Here is a 19,946-nt window from a genome sequence, read left to right on the forward strand (position 1 = left end):
CTTCCCGCCCGGCGCGTGTCAACTCCAGGAAGCGCAGGGTCTATGTAGCCGCCTCGTCCGCAGCCGCCGCCGCCATGCATTGTGGGGCAGCGGCAGCAGATCCAAGATGGCGGCCAGCAGGAGGCTGATGAAGGTAACATCCGAGAGCTCGCCCGCCGGGCAGGGCCGGGGCGGGGTGGGGAGCGGCGGGAGGCTCTTCGCGGGCCGGGCGGCGGAGGAGAGCGGTCCCTTCCCGGCTCCCGAAGCCCCCGCTCCCCCGCTTTTCCCCCCGGCTCGGGCCGCCGGAGCCGCTTCCGCTTCGCTCTTCCCTCTCTCTTTTTTCGCCTCCTCCGCCGGCGCCTGAGGGAAGCGTAGGCCTCGGCTCCCGAGAGCGCCTCGGGAAGGGGCTGGAGGCCGGCGGCGGCGGCGGCAGCAGTGGCGGCTTCTCCTCCGCCTCTTCCCTCCTCACACCGGCGGCCCCGGCCCGAGAAAGGGCTCCGGCGGTGACTAAGCAAAGGGCGGGATGGCGGCGGCGGCGCCAGTGGCCGCCGCCTCCTCGCTCCGGGCAACCCGCGTCCATTGGGGCGTCTCCGGGTCGGGGGAGCTCGGGGGCCCCTCCGTCCAAGCCAGCCCACCCCACTCGCCGGGCCGGGGAGGAGGGAAGGCGGCGAGCCCAGACCCCGCTTCGGATTCGGGGCGGAGTGTCGCCGGGAGTGGGAGGGAGGAGGTGGGTGGTGGCTTCCAACGCTACAAAAGAGGAGACTCTTTCGAAGTCGGTCCTTTGTGGGAACTGTGGAGGGGCGGGGGGAATAAAGAATAAATCGTTATTTTTGATCCAGTAGGCCGTGTGGGGTGGATCTCTCTTTCCCTTTTTAAAATAAGAATGGGAATTCTTCCACGTTTCTCGCCACCTCCCTCTCTTGAGTAAGCTGAAAACGGGTTCAAAAGTCACTTCAGGTGGGGATGGCTCCTTCCTTTTCCCGCGGCCTTCCTTCAAAAAGCCTTCAGATCTTCCAAAGTTTCTTCTTCAGGCACGGGATCAAAGCGGTGGCTTTTTATTTGGTTCTGGGGTTATGTAAGGAAGGAGATCTCCCCCCCCCACCCACCGACAAGGATGGGCAACAAAAGAGGATGGGTGGGAGCTTTGGAAAGCATGTGCCACAATAACGGCTTGGCGTATACTTGGGAGTAAGTGTGACTACGTTAAGTGTGTTTGCAGCCCAAATCGGTTAGGCTTTTTAAGATGACACATATCCTGTGAATTAGTTTCGTTTTGCCCCGACAACGGATTAACACTGTACTAGTCCAGAGGAGGCTATCTTGTTCCCCTGGAGTGATACAGTCATATCTAGGATGAGAGAGTGACATTTGCTCCACAGCCTTCATAAACACAGATTAAAAGCTGTTCTGCATATGCATCATCATTTTTTTGTGTCACTATTAACACATTCCTTTCTCTAACTCATATAGTTTACATCCAGATACAGCTTTTGCAGCTGTTGTAGCATGACAGATTGTATTATGATTGCGCTGCAATATTTGACGAAAAAGGTGCCCCTGATGAATTTATCACAAGTTCATCAAATTCCCATTAGTGGCAAGCTTCATCATAGCAGAGGCATTTCTCATTTTGTCTTTCACAAGAGGGAATGCCTCTTCTAAGATACCTGTCATGAGTAAAAGTTGGTTTTGTTTTGCTTAAGAGATTCTTAATCATAAACCTGAAGGAGCGTATCCACCCCCCTCGTTCAGCCCAGACACGGAGGTCCAGCACCGAGGGCCTCCTGGCAGTTCCCTCACTGCAAGAAATGAGGTTACAGGGAACCAGGCAGAGGGCCTTCTTGGTAGTGGTGCCTGCCCTGTGGAATGCCCTCCCACCAGATGTCAAAGAAATAAACACCTATCTGACATTTAGAAGACATCTGAAGGCAGCCCTGTTTAGGGAAGTTTTTAATGACTGATGTTTTAATGTATTTTTAAATTGTTGTTGGAAGCCGCCCAGAGTGGCTTATAAATAATCAGTTGTTGTTGTTCTGTGCATATGTAATTAGTTATATGGCATTTAGCCAATGAACTATGTTTATAATTGGGTACAGGCATAGTAAGGTTGCTTTCTAATTTATTTGGTGAGTAAAGTTTACTGTCCAGAACTTGGGAAATGTGTGGACAATTGAATAAATTATGTCATTGAAATTGTTTTAATTCTTCTTAGGTGCTGACTGGGAACAGATTTCACTTGGGAAGCTCTTACAACCGTATATAAATCCTAACAGTTTTACCATTTGTGTAGTCAGTTTTTACTGTCAGCATGGCTTTAAGCTTATGTGTAAAGCAAAAATTGGGGTGGGTTCTTGTTTCAAGAAATAACCTGTTCTTTTAATTTAAAAAAAAATACTTAAATCCACTCTCTCTGTATTGATATGCCAGAAATAATAGTCTTGTACTTTTAGGGGAAGATTGAACCGCCCTGAGGTATATGGGTCTAGGGTGGTATACAAGTTCAACAAATAATTATAATAAGAGTAACTATTTTTCCTTGTCATCCCACCCGCACCACCCATCTGTCCTTAAACCAGTTATTTGCATGTTTTTGACTAATAGTATGCAGTTCCTAAAAAGTTTAAGAGGCAAATATATGAATAGTGACCAGTCTGCACAGGAGAGAGTGCAGGACTTTCAGTGTGTTTTTTGAACCCATACCTATGCTGGTAGGATTTACACACATAATTATAATATTGGTGTTATAGACCTGTAGAGATTGTAACTAGAGCTGGACTTCTCAAGCCGTTTGCTGCATATGGTAAATAAGTAATTTTGGACAAAATATAACATACAGCTCTCCAGCATGGTCCTGATGCTGTCTACCAGGATGGGCAAATTCTTGCCCTAGGACTGCTTGCAGCCTTCTGCCTAAGTGTAGGTTTGTGATGAACCTGGAAAGAGATGTGGAAACTGGGGTGGGGATATGCTTAAATGAATGGAGCAATGAAAGGAGAGGGGAAGAAATCTCTCTTGTCAGTGATTATTTCAGGCTTCTTGCAAAAGAGATCTATCTCCTCTTAACCCCCTACCTGGTAGCACACTAGATGGAGAGGAAAAGGAGGAGAGAGAAGGGTGTGGCAGAAAGAAGGAATAACATAGGCCTTGCTCAAAACTGGTTGTGGCCCTTTACACTCCTGACAGGTGGCCCTCAGTGGATTACCCCTAAGGGAACATGGCCTTTGACAGTAAAAAAGGTTCCCTTCCCTTGCTGTAAGCCTGAGCTACTGATGTTAATAATATAGATGTACAGAATGCTTCCACAGCATGTATATACATTTGTGTGTTAATCTTCCCTCACCGCCCATGCATATCTGTTTGCTATAGCAAAGGAGGTGGTGTAATCAGCATTTCCTTCTGAAGAAGGCCAAGAAAGGACATTATTCTTTATTGAAAAGGAAAGTGAAACTTTCATACTTATATCTGAAATGTCCCCCTCCAGGGTCTGTTCTTTGCTTAGTCTACTTCTCAGTTTAATAATATTTGCTGAATGAAGCACGGACCAAAAACATAGGTTTTTTTTAAAAAATAATAATTTTTATTCAAATTTCCAATAACCATTCCGTTTATAATTAAACATCCAATTTAACTTATACATTCTTTTAGACTTCCATCAGCCTATCTGACAATTTTCATATTTATCACAACTTCTCACATTTCATACATTTATGTTGCACTTTGACAATCCCTGTTTTATCTTCTCTTTTAAGCGACATTCCAGTCTATTTTTTCACAGAGCTTCTTGAAATCCAACAAGCATTATTTCCTGATCACACACAGTTTTCATATACTCTGTAAATTTATTCCAGAAAAACATAGTTTTAACCTAAGTTGCTTTTAATCTATATACTCTATTAGAAGTTATTAGTAAATTGCCAATTATATTCCTCACTGGTTCTAAAACTTAAACATGGCTCATTTAATGTTGATTTCAGTGAGAGCTTCACAGAATAATAATTATCAGGTACAGTATTTTGTATCTGAGCCATGAACCACTTTGTCCATAATGAACCCCTCCTTTATGTTTATTTAATTCTACTTGTATTTACCACTACTAGTCTGATACTGGGTTTTGATCTAAAATAAAGTTTCCATAATATGAGATAGCATCATGGCAGCGTAAAGCAGTAGAAATTCTGGGGACTGTGTGTCCTTTTATTGACTGGCTTCTGTAATTTGTCATTCCCTCTATTTTTAACTTGGTGGGCTACAGGTTCCACAACCCTGAATTAGATCTTGGCATATAGATGAGAATTAGCAAAAGTAAATGTTGAATCTGAAAGAAAAGAAAATATTATAATAAACTTCCTGTCTGTTACAAGAGTTATCTTATATACACTCTTTTATATAGTATTTTGAAACAGACAGTTACTGATGAACTACTAAGAACTATCTACAGAAACTGAAATAACTGGAATTTATTGGAAAGCAGAGATTCTCAGGCCTTGTCAGAGCAAACCTTTCCCCATGGTAAAATATTTTTAAGATAATTTAAATAGGGTGATTACATATTCAGACAGTTAGGTGGTTGACAGAAGTAAGTAAATGGAATATAAATGTTAATAATTGCCTTTTAGAGCATTTCCAGAATATATTTTAGTAGAAGGGGTGGGGAATCTGTGGCACCCCAGATGTTGTTGGACCTCCAGCTTCCATCATTCTTTGCCATTGGCCATTCTGGCTGCAGTTAATGCTGCCTGGGTAATACTCCTGCTTTAAACAGTGAGTGGACATCTGAAACCTGGTTTTACATGGAATCTAGAGCTCTCTCCTCAAGTTTGTACTTGTGTTTAGAAGTTAATTCATTTTCTGAACACTAAATGGAAGTGTCATCACCCTTCCATTTCCCACCCTACCCTAGAGTAAGCTCATCCATTGCTATTTCAATAGCTTCATGGCAGGTGATTGTCTTAAGTGCAGCTTGTGTGTGTGGGAAGTGGTCTGTAACTGGTGGTAAGCCAGACACACCTCTGAAGTTTTGAATGTTTTTATTGTCTTCCATAAACACGGTTTTAACAATGAGTCTGTAAGTGACTGTGGAGGCCAGTTCTGGATCCACACGTCCTTCCACAGTGGGGACATTGGTTTCCGGGCGGGAGTTGATCACAGTGTGGATTTGCCAAGCATGCCTTCCTCTTAGCACATTTCTCCCTTGCGTCCTGAGTTTGAGTGTCTTCAAAGGCCATGACACCTTTGCTAAAGGCTGCTCTCCAACTGGAGCGCTTGCCTGCCATTGTTTTCCAGTTGTCAGTGTTTATACTACATTTTTTAAGATTTGCCTTGAGACAGTCTTTAAACCTCCTTTGTTGACCACCAGCATTACGCTTTCCATTTTTAAGTTCGGAATAGAGTAGTTGCTTTGGAAGACGATCATCACATGTTAAAACTGTTATTATGGAAGACAATCTTACTCGGCTACGAGTGATCGCCAAAGAAGAAGAAGAGGGTTTATTTTTCTTGGAGGTGTTGCTCATGCCAAACTAGGCTGCCACTCAGCAGCAATTCCCGTACCATAGGTTTTTTTATGTTTGTTTTTTGCCGATGAGGCTGTTCTGCTCAGTGTTCAAAATTAGACAGGCACCAGGTGCATTATGCACCTAGCTATCAGACTCTTCTGACCAAGTAAAGATGCCTGGAGGTGCATGCCTGGGGATCATTGGATCTGGACTATTTTCACATACTAATACCACATCCTGTATAATTCTATCAGTTATATTTAATCTGCACAATTGGAATCAATTTCTGGAACCAAAAGGCTTTTTCTGTGCAGCCTGGGTAGGAGCAGTCACCAATAAGAAAAAGAGGAAGGAATAGGCCAAAATATATGTGAACTGTCCCTGGATCAAGGGACTTTTCTTCTTCAAGTTCTCAAAGCTCTTAACCTAGCTCAAGGTTGTCATCTGAACTAGCCAGATGTTTAACTGAGAATCAATCACACTCAGTCCATCATTTGAAAAATAAGGCTTTAGAGCTCTCTTGCCCCCAAATGGCAGTTAGACATCCCATTTTGGCGACTGTAACTGGTTTCAGGAGCCATTTGGCGCCTAGCTTATATACCTGAGTTTCCAACACAGGTTCTGTTAAGTAATAGCATCTTTTCACATGCGGATTGGGCAACCATTTTTGCCACAACTTTCTTTAAATGCTTTAATACTCCTCCCACCTTAGCTCTGCACTTACGCTCAGTCTTGGTGTGCTGTCGCACCCTGATTTAAAATAAACTAAAAATGATAGGATATCTTGACTATTATCTGAGGACTAGATGACATGTTATTGCTTTTGACTAACAAAAGTGTAGTTGGGTCATGCACTCCCTGATCTGTCTGTATGAACTCTAATTCTCATACAATATATGTAGTGTTTTACAAATAATATTTCCTTTTCTTGTATTATGGATTTAACTAGAAATCTATATCTCGGTACCAAGAGAGAGTAATTGAAATCTATACCATAGAATTTTGATGACTTGAATCTAGAGCATGGGTTCAGATAGAGGCTAACTAAAGCTATGACAAAATACTGGCCTTTCTGTTTTCAAAGTGGCTGCCTCTTTGGTTGATTCTGTTCTAGTACAGAGTATGACCAAATGTGGCCTTCGGTGTCCCAGTCAAACAGCTGCCAAAGCAGGCTCAAACTCCTGTTTCTAATACAACACAGTAATCCTTTACATTTGGGGGCAAATGGGCCAGCACGGTTCAGCTTTGTCAAATGTCATTTTACCAGGATGTAAATAAAAAAATGATATCTTCTCCCAGAAATGACAGAGGTAGGATAATTCATATAGAAAATTTATTTGTTAATACTTCAGTGTAAGAGCAGGGAAAGCAGCAATATGCCTAATGCTGTTTTACTAAACATTTCTTCAAACTATTTATTTAGTATGCAATCATTTCCCCATAAAAGTCGTTTGAGGTGCACCTGAGACCATCTGCACAACAGTGTGGTGGTGTTGCTACAAGATCCTTGTTCAGTAAACATAAGTTGCCAATGTAAAAGGGCTGGTAGTGGCCTTGTTTCATTCCTTAAAAAGCTGTTCTGTGCTGAAGGTTATGGGCAAGTCCCAGCATAGCAGTGTCGTTTGGCCACTGTTTTGCTATTGGTGGAGTCCTTCTGTCCAATTCTGCCAGCCACTGTCTCAGTGTTGTGTGTACTGATACCATATTGTGTCATTAGCATGTTAAAATCTGTACATTGTCCTAGTTCGGGCATGCAGCAAACCCCCACATGGCGGTGTGGGGCTAATGCAGGGCTGCTGCAGAGCTCATAAGAAGGTACTCTTTGCGTTTTCTGTGCATAAACACCCAAATTCCTTTAAAGTGCTGCCACCATCATGGGAGTTGAAATGACCCCTCCAGAGCACTTCCACGAGAACCTTTTTGTTTCTGTTTCTCATGGAAATGAAATGGACCGCTTTATGTTGGTGGAAGATATACAAATTTATAGAAGATTCTTGGCTATATGAAACCATGTATATTATCTACCAGTTAAGGTTGGTGAAATGAAAGGAACTGCCCCATGTTTACAGCAAATCATTTTGTGGCATCAAAATGACACCAGCTACTTAGGGAAATAAGTTTTTTTTAAAGTTTTTTAAAAACCCAATTTGTGATTTTCACTTTTTAAATTTGGAGTGTTCAGAAACATTGAAATGTTAACACAGTTGTCTTCAAATTTCTGCCTGAAAGGCAAGGAAATAGCAAGCAGGTTGATTTTAAAAAGTTTTTGCTTGAACAGCTACATAGTCAAACATTTACTCAGCTGAACTCCTGCATAAACTAACAGCGGCAAACACTCCCATGAAACTAACTTGGAGCATTTGTATTCAGATCTTTTGTAAATGAGTTGTTGTCTCATCAAGCTATTTATGTTTTTGCTAGTAACTTTTTCCTGTTTAAAAAAAATCTGATATGTATGTGTTTCGTTCGATACTCTGATGTGGTGGTACTGCACCAAGCAACTGGGCACAAGCTCACTAATATAAATATATAATAGTATGTTTAATTGTTTTTTAACAATTCTGCCCATGTTTTTATCTGTTCTTATTTTTATATGTAAGTCGCCTTGTGTTCCTGTGAAGGAAAAAGACAGGAGATATATATGTCGTGTAGACCATAATGCTGGGACATGTTTGGGTAAAAACAATGAGTTTAAAACTTATAGATTAGATGGAGAGTGCTGGTCCATATATTCTTTTCTAACTTTATTTTCAGCTAAATTTTTACTGCCAGATACACCACTGAACACATTATTTGTTAAGCAAATAATATAATTGCATGTAGTGAGGAGTTTCAACAGGTCATTGTTTGCTGTGACCCCCCCCCCAGTTCATTGTTTTAGCCCATCCTTAACGTTAGCAAATGTGCTATTTTTAAATATGCATGCCAGCACGAATTAACATTCAAATTTATGCAAAGTTAGATGGGCGTAGTAATATATGTCTGTGTCTCATTTGAAAATGCATTTGCATGGTTACTGCCACTGGGGGGCTCTGGAGTTAACAGCGACGTCATTGTTCTGAATACTCTCATCAATATCAGTATCCTGACATATTATAGTTCCAAGATAGCCATATTGGAATTATATGCCTAGTTAGGAAGCTGCCTAATACCAAGTCAGACCCACTGATCCATCTAGCTTAGTGTTGTCTACACTGACTGGCAGGGAGTCCATACAATATTCAGAACAGGGAATAGAATTCCTCCCCTCCCCACCAATAAAATAGAGGAAAGGATCTTTTCTCAAATTTTAATTGCAATAACTTGAGACTTAACTCCTTTTTGTGGAGAGGGGGAGGATATTCTGAATCACTTCTTATTGGGAGTGGCAACATATGGCCTCCAAGCCGCATGTAGCTTCCAGTCATTTCCTTGTCTCTTTTTAGATTCTCAGTTTTTTTCTATTTCTTTATTTCTTTGTTTGATGAAAGAGTCTTGTTAGAGTGAAGGCTGAGATTATGATTGATTTGTGTATTTAAGGTTTAGAAGCAAGAATGCAAAGTTAGAGCTTCCAGTGTGTTTTAAATCTAAATGTGTGCTATCATTTGAAATATTTGAGCATAGTAATACTAGTTGGTGGGTGGAGATTCATTCTTTGAGATATGCCTCAGGATTTGTCTCCTGAAAAGGAAATGATGGGCAAAGTGCAGAGTGAAAGGTACATGAGTGATTTCAGCAAAGGAGGCTGAAGTGCTTTAATGGTAAAGATTACAAGCAATACTATATGCTGGATTCCCGTCATGTTGTCACTCAGCATTGCTGAACTTCTGCTTCTCTTTTAAAATTGCCCAATTTCCTCAAAAGGGACTGCTCTAATGTTAGCATCCATTGCTAGCTAGCTGCTTCCTTCTGATTTGTGACATATTTTCCCCATGAAACTTCCAGAAGAGCATGTTGCCAACGCCGGAATCTTGTCAACAACAGACAACATTGCAGGTGGTGTAGGAATGGTTAACAAACAGAAATAAATGTGGCGGTATGTTGTTGCTTGTTTTAAAAGCCACCAACTATTGAAAATTCAGTATGAAGCCAGAGAGACAATAATATGTGATCCATATTGCCATTATTCAGAAGTCGGGGGGCTTCAAAATGAAATAATGAATTTCAAAATGGAGATTAAGCAAATAAAAATGGGTTACCAGACAAAACTTGGCAGAGGCCTGGGTTCCACACCACCAATTTATCACATGTGGGTAGGTGGGAATCACTTGTGGTGTGGAGGTGCCAACTTCTAAACAAAACAAAACTTTGCTATGGAATCCCAGTACCACCCTTCCTCATTTTGCCTGCCAAAATCCCTTCGCCATTCCCAGTGTTTCCTCTTTGGATCTGAGCATCTTCCCCGGACCTTTCCACTGCCCATCATGTGGACTCCTCTTTGAACACCCTCTTACGTGCCAGAGTAGCTGTTTCCCCAAATCCTGACTGCTGCCCCAGATTTCATTGCTATATCCCAATCTCATTCTTCATAGTCACTTCCACCGATTCTATGCCCCTTTCTGTTTCACAGAAATGTGAGAAAATGGGACACTTTATACAGTTATTGTGGCTTGTGCTACTGTTTTGTACCAGAAAGGGGAAAGGGTGTTGCCCTCGTGGCCATTAGTAGGTCAGCCCCTTTTATGCTACTGAAGGCATTGCTTCCTATCTCTGAAGATGGTTCAGTAAGATGTGGGAAGTCTGCTGTCTGCCTTTGGGATACCATGGGTGAGCTCTCGGTGCTCTGTCCCAGCTCCTGCCATCCTAGCAGTTTGAAAGCATGCCAGTGCAAGTAGATAAATAGGTACACTCCGGCGGGAAGGTAAACGGCGTTTCTGTCCGCTCTGGTTTCTGTCACAGTGTTCCGTTGTGCCAGAAGCGGTTTAGTCATGCTGGCCACATAACCCGGAAAACTATCTGCAGACAAACACTGGCTCCCTCAGCCTGAAAGAGAGATCAGTACCGCAACCCCATAGTCACCTTTGACTGGACTTAACCGTCCAGGTGTCCTTTACCTTTTTTTACCCTTAATCTTCCCCAATATGACCACTCTGGCTTGGGTTAAATAGGAGTTTTAATTCAAAACACCTGGAGGGCATCAGGTTGTGGAAGGCCAGGCTTACAGATTGCATTCTGACAACCAGGAGTCCCCTTTTCCTGTTCATTTTCAGTGTTAGCCTTGCCCATATATGTTTTTAAATATATATACATGCACAGCCCAAGTGCTGAGTGAACTTTTAATAGCCATGTGTGAACAACTGAGCAGATACCATATCTGAAGACCCTCCTTATTTTCTTTACAAACAGCTGGGCTGCTTTTTTCAGTGCCCTTACATGTCTTATTGAGACCCTCTTATTGTCTGTACTAGTTTGTTTACTGGCAGGCCAGAGGCCTTGTAACAATACATATCTTGACAGTTCTTCAGACAAAACTCTGTACGTAGTCATAACTATATTGATAGGCTATCAAAACACATAATTGTTAAATGTGTGCACTATAATGTTTCGTTCACATTAAATAGTATGGAACCACATCTCCTTAAATATCATTTTTTGTTAGCTTTTTCTAATTGTTCCTATTAGGAAGACTTTTAAATACATTTTGATTCAGAATGGCTAATTGGTTTAGGATTAGGGAGGTGGAGACTATTTGTATTTGGGTTTCAGCTATGAGAAGCTACTCTCTTAAAGTAACCGCTTAAAACTGAACCAATTGCTTTTTCTTACAAAGAACTGTGGGGGAAACATCTTTGTTGATCATTGCATGGCACAATAGATTGTGTACCTACTTTATCGCTTGTTGCTAAGGGCCTGGGGCTGGGCAGACTGCCACAGGTGTCATCCACTGACAGATCTGGGTGACTGTGACTCATTTTTTTGTGCTTAATAGCAGTCTGATCTCTTCAGTTGGTTCTTTCAGTACTGTAAACTAGGACTGGCCAGCCTGTGGTCTCGCAAATGTTGAAGGTTTTTAACTCCCATCAATCCCAGCCTGTGGCCAGGGATAATGAGAGTTGTAGTCAAACATCTGGTAGGCTTTAGGTTCCCTAAGCCTGCTGTAAGCATTTTACCATTTCATGGGCCTTTACCTTCAATCTCATAGAGAACACTGCTGAGTAACGATTACCAGACCTTTCTTCTGGTTGAGATTTTGTACTTCCTTGTGGGGCAAGAGTCGGGTAGAAAAGGGCAGTTGTATAAGAAAGGAGACAGGCAGATCAAAACAGAAAGGAAACCTGAAAAGGAGAAGATCCTTTGAGTATTCCAGCTAGCATCTGTCTGCAAAAGCCTACCATATTTTTATGATTGCAGCAATCAATTAGCATTTATTTTGAAGTATATGATCAGCCAATAGGCTTGTTTGAAGAAATCTGTGATTATAATTGGCATTTTTTTCCTTGGTGATTTGAATTAACCTTGATACTAACAGAGTAGCTAGTTTCTATACTAAGGGAAGTGATTAGTCACACTAAAGGAGAGACTCAACAAAAACCTGTTGCCTAAGTTTCGCATTCCATTGGCTGTTTCCTGCTTGTTTTATGTTTATTTCCATAGGTGTACAATAAGCTGTTTGCAGAGTGCCATGTCAGATTGGACTGAGCTTTGCACAGTTTTAGCAGTTTACTGAGACATTTTAAAAATAACTATACATTGAGCCTTACAATGGACTTCCATCAGAGTACTTTTTCATTTCATGGGAATGCAGCAAAAGTTGCAGTTATTTTTTTGTTATTGTGTGGGTACATCATGACAGTAGGCACCAGTGATAAATCCAGGTGGATCAGGCTTTTTTTTTTTTTAAGTCCTGGTCACTCACCTTATATCTGCTAATAGTTGGCTTTGTTGTAAATACAACAGGGAGGACTATAGCTTAGTAGCCGAGGCTAATGCTTGCATGTAAAAGTTTTTGGTTCAGTCCTTGCCATCTCCTAGGATTTCCCTTTGCCTAAGACCTGATAGAGATGTTGCAAGTTTGAGTAAGCTAGTCCTTCTGAACCTGGTACCTTCCAGCTATTTTGGACTACAATTCCTGTCAGCACCGGCCTGCATAGCCAATAATCAGGAATGATGGGAATTGTAGTCTAACATGCCTGGAGGACATCAGGTTGAGGAGGCTGGAGTAGACAATAATAGGCTAGATGGTATATAGTCTGGGAGCTAGAGTTTAAAAATGGGATGATTTCTATCTTCCCGCCCCCCCCTCATAGCCCTTGTCCCTAGTAAAATTACCAGTCACAATGTCCATTAGTAATTAGTAGCTGTCCCTGAAAAACATTTTAATTATGTAAAAATAGAAGCCAAAAGTACATAGTATATATTTTAGGTCTATGGGTGATACCTAAGTACTAAATAATCAGATTAGGCCCCTAATAAAGCAGCTTGGTTATATCACTTACACCAGGCTACAGAGACTGAGAGATCCCCTGTCTTTAGTTCCACCAGGTTACCTGAACTGTTTCCTCGTCATTTCTGTAACAGCAGAAATGTGAAGAATTGGCACCTGAGTATGTGTGTGTTTTCTTCCAATCTCCTCCTCCTTTCTTTTGTGTGTCACGCTCTTCAGTTTGTAAGTCTGAAGGTGAGGACTGTGTTACTACTGATCATTGTAAGCTGCTCCGAGAGCCTTTTCAGTTAAAAGAGTGTGGTAAAATGCATTAAATAAAAGCAAAGGTTCTCACGACTTTCAGGTAGGCTATTGCTAGGGAGGCCTGGCCAGTTTCCAAGGGAAATAAATTCTCCTTGACTACACAAACAGTGCCTCCTTAGGGAAGGGGAAGTCAGTGGACCACATGCTTTTGCTTCTGTAGAATCAGTCTGAATGCTTTCTGCATGGGATCTCATTTTGTCCTTCCCATTTTACTGATGTGAGGGCTTCTTGCATGCATGAGTCTTGCCAGGTGAATAGCTTGTTTTGGGAAGGCTTGTCGTGATGAAGTTTGAGAATCTTTTTCAGTGCTCTTTGTCCCCTTTGTTCATATAAGTTTGGATAGCATGTCTTTCCATAATGCCAGTCTCTATTTATATACAATTATTATTTGCTGGCATCTTTGGCTTTTGACAGTATAGCCAGTGTTTGCCTTTTCTTTGCTGTTCCTATGTGTTCTACTTGGGATCAGTGGAGAAACACCATACCAGGTCTGTTTACCTTTAGCTTTCAGCAAGCTTACAAGAAGTAAAGTATTATTGCTATGGCAATAGCAATAGCTGTGACCTACCATAGTTAAAGGAACGCGGGTGGCGCTGCGGTCTAAACCACAGAGCCTAGGTCTTGACAATCAGAAGGTTGGCGGTACGAATCCCCGCGACGGGGTGATCTGTTGCTTGCTCCCAGCTCCTGCCAACCTAGCAGTTCAAAAGCACATCAAAGTGCAATTAGATAAATAGGTACCGCTCTGGCAGGAAGGTAAACGGTGTTTCGGTGCGCTGCTCTGGTTCGCCAGAAGCGGCTTAGTCATGCTGGCCACATGACCCAGAAGCTGTATGTCGGCTTCCTCGGCCAATAAAGCAAGATGAGTGCCGCAACCCCAGAGTCGTCCGCGACTGGACCTAACGGTCAGGGGTCCCTTTACCTTACCATAGCTAAGTTTGCACCTGTCTCTTCATGATGAAACTTCCCAGTCAGTGTACCTGCTACTAGATTATGGCACAACATCATAAGTAAGCAGGCACACTGGGGCAACTTAAGTATGACGGTATTTCAAAATTTCTTCAACCCAGTTCAGAGGACCTGTGCTCTCTAGCAGTGTTAGAAACTGAGGTATGAAAGCTGGCACCTTACACCTAGGTTATGGGCGCAACAACAGGTGCGCTAGGTGCGCTTTTTAAATAAAGAATAGAAAGCTGAAAATGAATGAACTGCAGCTAAAATCTTATGTTCATTTCCCACATGGTCTAGTCCTCATCTGAAGACGGCAGAAAACAAAGCCATGCTTCCCTTGCCCCCCTCCCTGATATTCTTAAGAGGGTCTCTTCAGAGAGTGGCTGGAAGTGAGGAAGCAGAAAAAGGCCCTCCTTTCCTTCCACTGTGCAGTTTTAATCTGAAATCTTAGGTGCAGGACTGCGCCCAGAGCTCAGAAACTGCTCGCACTAATGAAATTCCCTGTCACAAAATGCACCTAGAGCAATGGGAGTTTCGAACGCTGTTCTCAAGACCCGAGCATGCAGGGAATAACATTGGAGAATGTAATAGCAGTGCTGCTTCGTCAGAATGTTGGCATTGCTGAGTAACACTCTTGTGCAATACCTCTGGATTAAACATTTTTTGAAAAACAAATGCAAATGAAAGTTGCCTCCCTTCCCAAACCATAAACTTCCCTGTTGCCCAGCAGGGCTGAATGAGGTGGTCTCTGGGGTATTGTTGGAGCACGCCAGGATAATATTCCTAGAGGACTTCAATATCCACACAGAAGATACTGAGCCAGCTAGAGACTTCATGGTCTCCGTGACAATTATGCGTCTCTCTAAAATGCTCATTGGTCCAACACATCAGGCAGGACACGCCTTTGATGTAGTCTTTGCCCCCCCGCCCAAGTGATATGAGGAATGGACTATCCTCTGAGATTGATGGAACCTGATGTGTTCTCTAGGGTTTTTATTTTTTTTCTCTCTTGGTGTGTTTAAATCATGATTTATTTATTTTTTACTTTTTTAACAAACACTGTCCCCCTTTTTCATTACAAAAAAAATCTAAAAGTGGGTTACAATTGCAATATGTTAAATTAATTATTTAATAACTGCATTGGTTTGAAACAGTCAAACCTGCTCAATAGTAATCTTCATCTCTTGGCTTTGGCCTTAAGGTAATATACTGCAGTATGCTGATATAATTCTGACATATGCTTGGTTCTTCTATGGATTACTGCATTTGGGGTATGTGAAGCACTTTCAAGTCTCAGTAATTTTAGTGGGAGTACCTGCTGGAGTCTTTCTCATTGAAAATAGTGGGACTGAAAGTACATTATTTTTATCAGTAGTGGTATTTATTTTATTTTATGTCTGGCACAAATTAGAGAAACATAAACAAAACTTACTCTCAGCATAGCCATGAAATGTAACCTACCAAAAGTAAGAAGAGTGATGTTCAGCAGTTGATTCATTTTTCAATCCCCATCTACTTAATACGAAAGGAAAAAAGTAATGTGTGTTTTCCTAAACTGTTAACTGTTTTCTGGCTTTTCTTTCTAACATTCTTTTTTTTGTTATTCTTGATTTGTAGGAGCTTGAAGAAATCCGCAAATGTGGAATGAAGAACTTCCGTAATATCCAAGTTGATGAAGCTAACTTATTGACTTGGCAAGGGCTTATTGTTCCTGTGAGTGTGAAAGCAGCTTCTTTTGGTTCCAAAAGTGCTACTGAGGTCGTTTGTACCTGGTGATAATAATAATAATAAATAATGTTATTATTTTTACCCCATCCATCTAGCTGGGTTTCCCCAGCCACTCTAGGCAGCTCTCAGCATATATAAGAACATAGTAAAACATCAAACATTAAAAACTTCCCGATACAGGACTGCCTTCAGGTGTCTTATAATAAAAGTCAGATAGTTGTTTATTTCCTTGACATCTGAAGGGAGGGTGTTCCAGAGGGAGGGTGCCACTACCAAGAAGGCCCTCTGCCTGATTCCCTGTAGCCTCATTTCTCACAGTAGGGGAACCAGCAGAGGACCTTCGGAGGAGGACCTTAGTGTCTGGGCTGAACGATGTGGGAGGAGACGCTCCTTCAGGTATACTGGGCCAAGGCCGTTTGGGCTTTAAAGGTCAGCACCATCACTTTGAAGTGTGCTTGGAAACGTACTGGGAGCCAATGAAGATCCTTTAGGACTTGTGTTATATGGTCCTGGCAGCCACTTCCAGTCACCAGTCTAGCTGCCATATTCTGCCATATTAGTTGTAGTTTCCGGGTCGCCTTCAAAGGTAGCCCCACATAGTCAGTAGTCAAATCGGGAGATAACCAGAGGATGCACAGTCTACAGGCAGGTAGGGTCTCAACTGGTGTGCTAGGTGGAGCTGGTAGACCTCTGCCCTGGACACAGAATTGACCTGCACCTCCATGGACAGCTGTGAGTCCAAAATGACTCCCAGGCTGTGCACCTGATCCTTCAAGGGCACAGCTACTCCATTCATGACCAGGGAGTCCCTCACACCTGCCTGTCCCCCCGAAACAGTACTTCTATCTTGTCAGGAGTCAGCCTCAATCTGTTAGCTGCCATCCATCCATCCTCCAACTACCTCCAGACACTCACACAGGACCTTCACTGGTTCAGATTTGAAGGAGAGGTAGAACTGGGTATCATCCGCATACTGGTGAACGCCCAGCCCAAACCCCCTGATCTCTCCCAGCAGCTTCATATAGATGTTAAAAAGCATAGGAGAGGACCGAGCCCTGAGGCACCCCACAAGTGAGAGCCCAGGGGTCTGAACACTCTTCCCTGCAACATCACTTTCTGGACACAGGAGGAAGGAGAGTGCTCCCAACTCCTCTAGACAGTCCAGAAGGATGTCATGATCAATGGTGTCTGAGGCCTCTTGAGAGATCCAGCAGGACCAGGAAACAGCTTTCACCTTGGTCCCTGGCCCACCAGAGATCATTGACCAGCACAACTAAAGTTTCAGTCCCATGATGAGGCTTGAATCCCGATTGAAAGGGATCCAAATGGTCCACATCCTCCAGGCGTGCCTGGAGTTGTTCAGCAACCACCCACTCAATCACCTTGCCCAAGAATGGACGATTTGAGACTGGGCGATAGTTGGCCATATTGGCCAGGTCCAAATATTTTTTTTAAAGAAGCGGTTTAATAACCCGTCCACATCCTCAGAGGTAACAGATTGGAATTGATCCCATGCAACTTGACCAGACAGGACTCTAGCACTTTCCCACCCTGGCCTCACTACCACAGCAGAACCTACGTCTTTCCGAATCTGAGTGACTTTATCTGCAAAAAACTTTGCAGAATCATTGCAGGAGATCTTGGGTTCTTCACCAGACCCCAGTGATGAAGGTGGTTCTGTTAGATTGCGGACCACCCAAAGAAGTCTGCTGCTGTTTTCTGCAGATGCAAAAGAGGTGGCGAAGAAGGTCCTCTTCGCCAGCGCTTTCACCATTTATTAGGCTCGACGTTGAGCTCTAACTCATGTTCGGTCCGATTGGATAGTTGCTCAATGAAAGCAACAACAAATTACTGTTCCCACTTAAAATTAGGCTGCCAAAATGAAGAAAGCTAACCAGGAAAGGACATGTGGGGATAAGCGGTGACCTCAATCTCATCCTGCTGCTAAAAACATTCCTAAGCTTTGTGGATCTTCAGAGGCCTGCCCATCTTTTGCATTGATAAACTTGATGTCTAGCCGCTCCTGCCTTAGAGGCAGGATGGCTAGAATTTTAAAGGTTACTGAATCTATGAGCACACAGTTGGTATGGATCCAAAAGAGTGGGGATTTTCCAAGATGTTTTCCTTTGTGCAGTAAGCCTCCCTCCATCCCTTGGTTTCAGTTGTGATTTGCCATGTGGCGTTCTCAGTCGGCAACACAAACACTTAAGCCTCTTGGGCGGTGCAGGGCTTTCCGAGTGCTGGCCATTGGATTCGCCTCCCTGAAGAGATGTTCCTGCGTAATTTTTAATCCCTCCCATTTTTAAACGATCTCAAACTGTCTTTGCCTTCTGGTTCCTTTCAGCCACTGTTTCCATGGATTCATTAGTTCATTTGTTCTTTTAACTGGTGTTGCTCTTGAATGCAGGTTTCCTTACTGAATTTTAAACTTCAGCTTTAGGGAAAGTTTGGTTTTTAACACGATGTTTCAGACCAGTGAGGCGCAAAAATGGCAGCCGGCTTTTGTGTCTAGTGAGTGCCACGCGGCCTAGGCACCCAGCTCTTTCCCTGATGCTTTTATTTCCTGGCAGAGAGAACGCTGTTATTGCAGCAGCGTCAGGGAATGAGGCAGAGAGCGTGAGCTAGGAGTGATCAACAGGGAGAGAAGCAGGAGGGGAGAGGAGTAGAAAGAGCCAGGAGGCATATATTGAGTGAGCCAGAGGGACAGCATGGTGTGGGTGTACTATGAGCAGGGAGAAGGCTTGAAGTGAAGGAGGGTCGGATGCACTAGAGGGATGCTCGTTACACAAACCACACATCATAGAATGGAAGCATGTGGAATTGTGCCCTTCGTTGTTGTTTTTTAACTGCAAGGGTATTCCATACACAAGTCGGATTTATGGGGTGCTGGCCCTGTTCCCACTCACTGAAGAACTGGCCTTTGAAGGAAAGGGTATTTGGGCTGTTCTGTAGCGGCACCCCAGAAATCTGATCTATGGAATATCCTTCTTGAAGGCTTGGCAGGGAGTGACTACCTTTTAGACACCAAACAAAAGCTGTTCCAATCCCCAGGTCATTCAATGGATAATTGGCGACTCCTCATTGCTGCTGTTGGATTTTTGCTGTTTTTTGTTTATCCCTCCCATCCTCGCTGCTATTATATTTTTATGATGTATTTGTATGTTATTGAAAATGAGGTTTTATCATGGTAAGTCAGTGGGGGAAATAAATGTGTCCTTGGGTGGGGACAGAGCTTCAGTGATAGCCAGGAAGGCAATTCTAAAAGTGGGTCAAGCTACACATGACGGAATAGAGGGGCATGGAAATTCTCAATTCCCACACTTAAAGCTCTCCTTGGAGGGAGGCAGCGGTGGTGTTTTTCCAGTGACAGCAAGTTGCTTTGAAAAGCCTTTCTCTTGACTCCCCTGGCCTGCAGTTCTGTTGCTGGTTTCTTTTAGCAAACCACAGCTTTTAGAGTTCAGTACAAATCTCCCAAGTTGCAGTTCATTCTGCAAAACACTGTCCTGCATGTTGCTTCCAGTAGCCGACTTCCTCACTAGACTCCTCCTGTGGCATCTTTTCTGTGACACATAATACAACTCCTGGTATATTGATTTTGAATCATTCATATATTAATGTTTATATGAATGAAAACATTATAGTCACAGTTCTGAAGCCAACATTTTGTGGGTGATTCCTCTGAAATCTACCTGTCCCGTATTGAACTGTTCTCAATATCTTCTCATTCCAGGACAATCCTCCGTACGACAAGGGTGCGTTCAGAATCGAAATCAACTTTCCAGCAGAGTATCCATTCAAACCTCCCAAGATTACATTTAAAACAAAGATCTATCACCCTAACATCGATGAAAAGGGGCAGGTTTGTTTGCCAGTAATTAGTGCTGAAAACTGGAAGCCCGCCACCAAAACTGATCAAGGTAAGACTTCCAGCAGATGGCCATGGTTTCTCTCAGACTAATTTATATTTTTAGTGGGAACTTAAGAAGAGTTAACTGTAAAAGGTTTTGTTTAATGAGGGCTTTAGTTCTTATCTGCAGGCGGTGGGATGCAGCCGCCACAAGGGATGGCATACAACTTCTGACCGTAAACCCTCACAAAACATTGACACCCTTGGCTGTACCATGGTT

The 19,946-nt window shown here is 42.9% G+C and overlaps 1 protein-coding gene and 1 long non-coding RNA gene across 2 annotated transcripts in view; both read left to right on the forward strand.

The window, feature by feature from the left end:
* Nucleotides 1-19,946, forward strand: part of UBE2L3 (ubiquitin conjugating enzyme E2 L3) — a 24,215-nt gene continuing 4,269 nt past the window's right edge. Inside the window, exons 1-3 of the mRNA XM_083717793.1 lie at nt 1-133; nt 15,709-15,804; nt 19,550-19,736. Coding sequence (XP_083573919.1) covers nt 107-133; nt 15,709-15,804; nt 19,550-19,736 — 310 coding nt within the window. The 5' untranslated portion in view covers nt 1-106. The remainder of the gene's footprint in view (nt 134-15,708; nt 15,805-19,549; nt 19,737-19,946) is intronic.
* On the forward strand, nt 1,999-4,310 carry LOC310834342. The gene is made up of 3 exons (XR_014559206.1): nt 1,999-2,234; nt 3,346-3,532; nt 3,838-4,310. It is a non-coding gene; the product is annotated as an uncharacterized lncRNA (long non-coding RNA).

This window comes from Podarcis gaigeae, assembly GCF_964106915.1.
Source record: "Podarcis gaigeae genome assembly, chromosome: 16".
NCBI lineage: Eukaryota > Metazoa > Chordata > Lepidosauria > Squamata > Lacertidae > Podarcis > Podarcis gaigeae.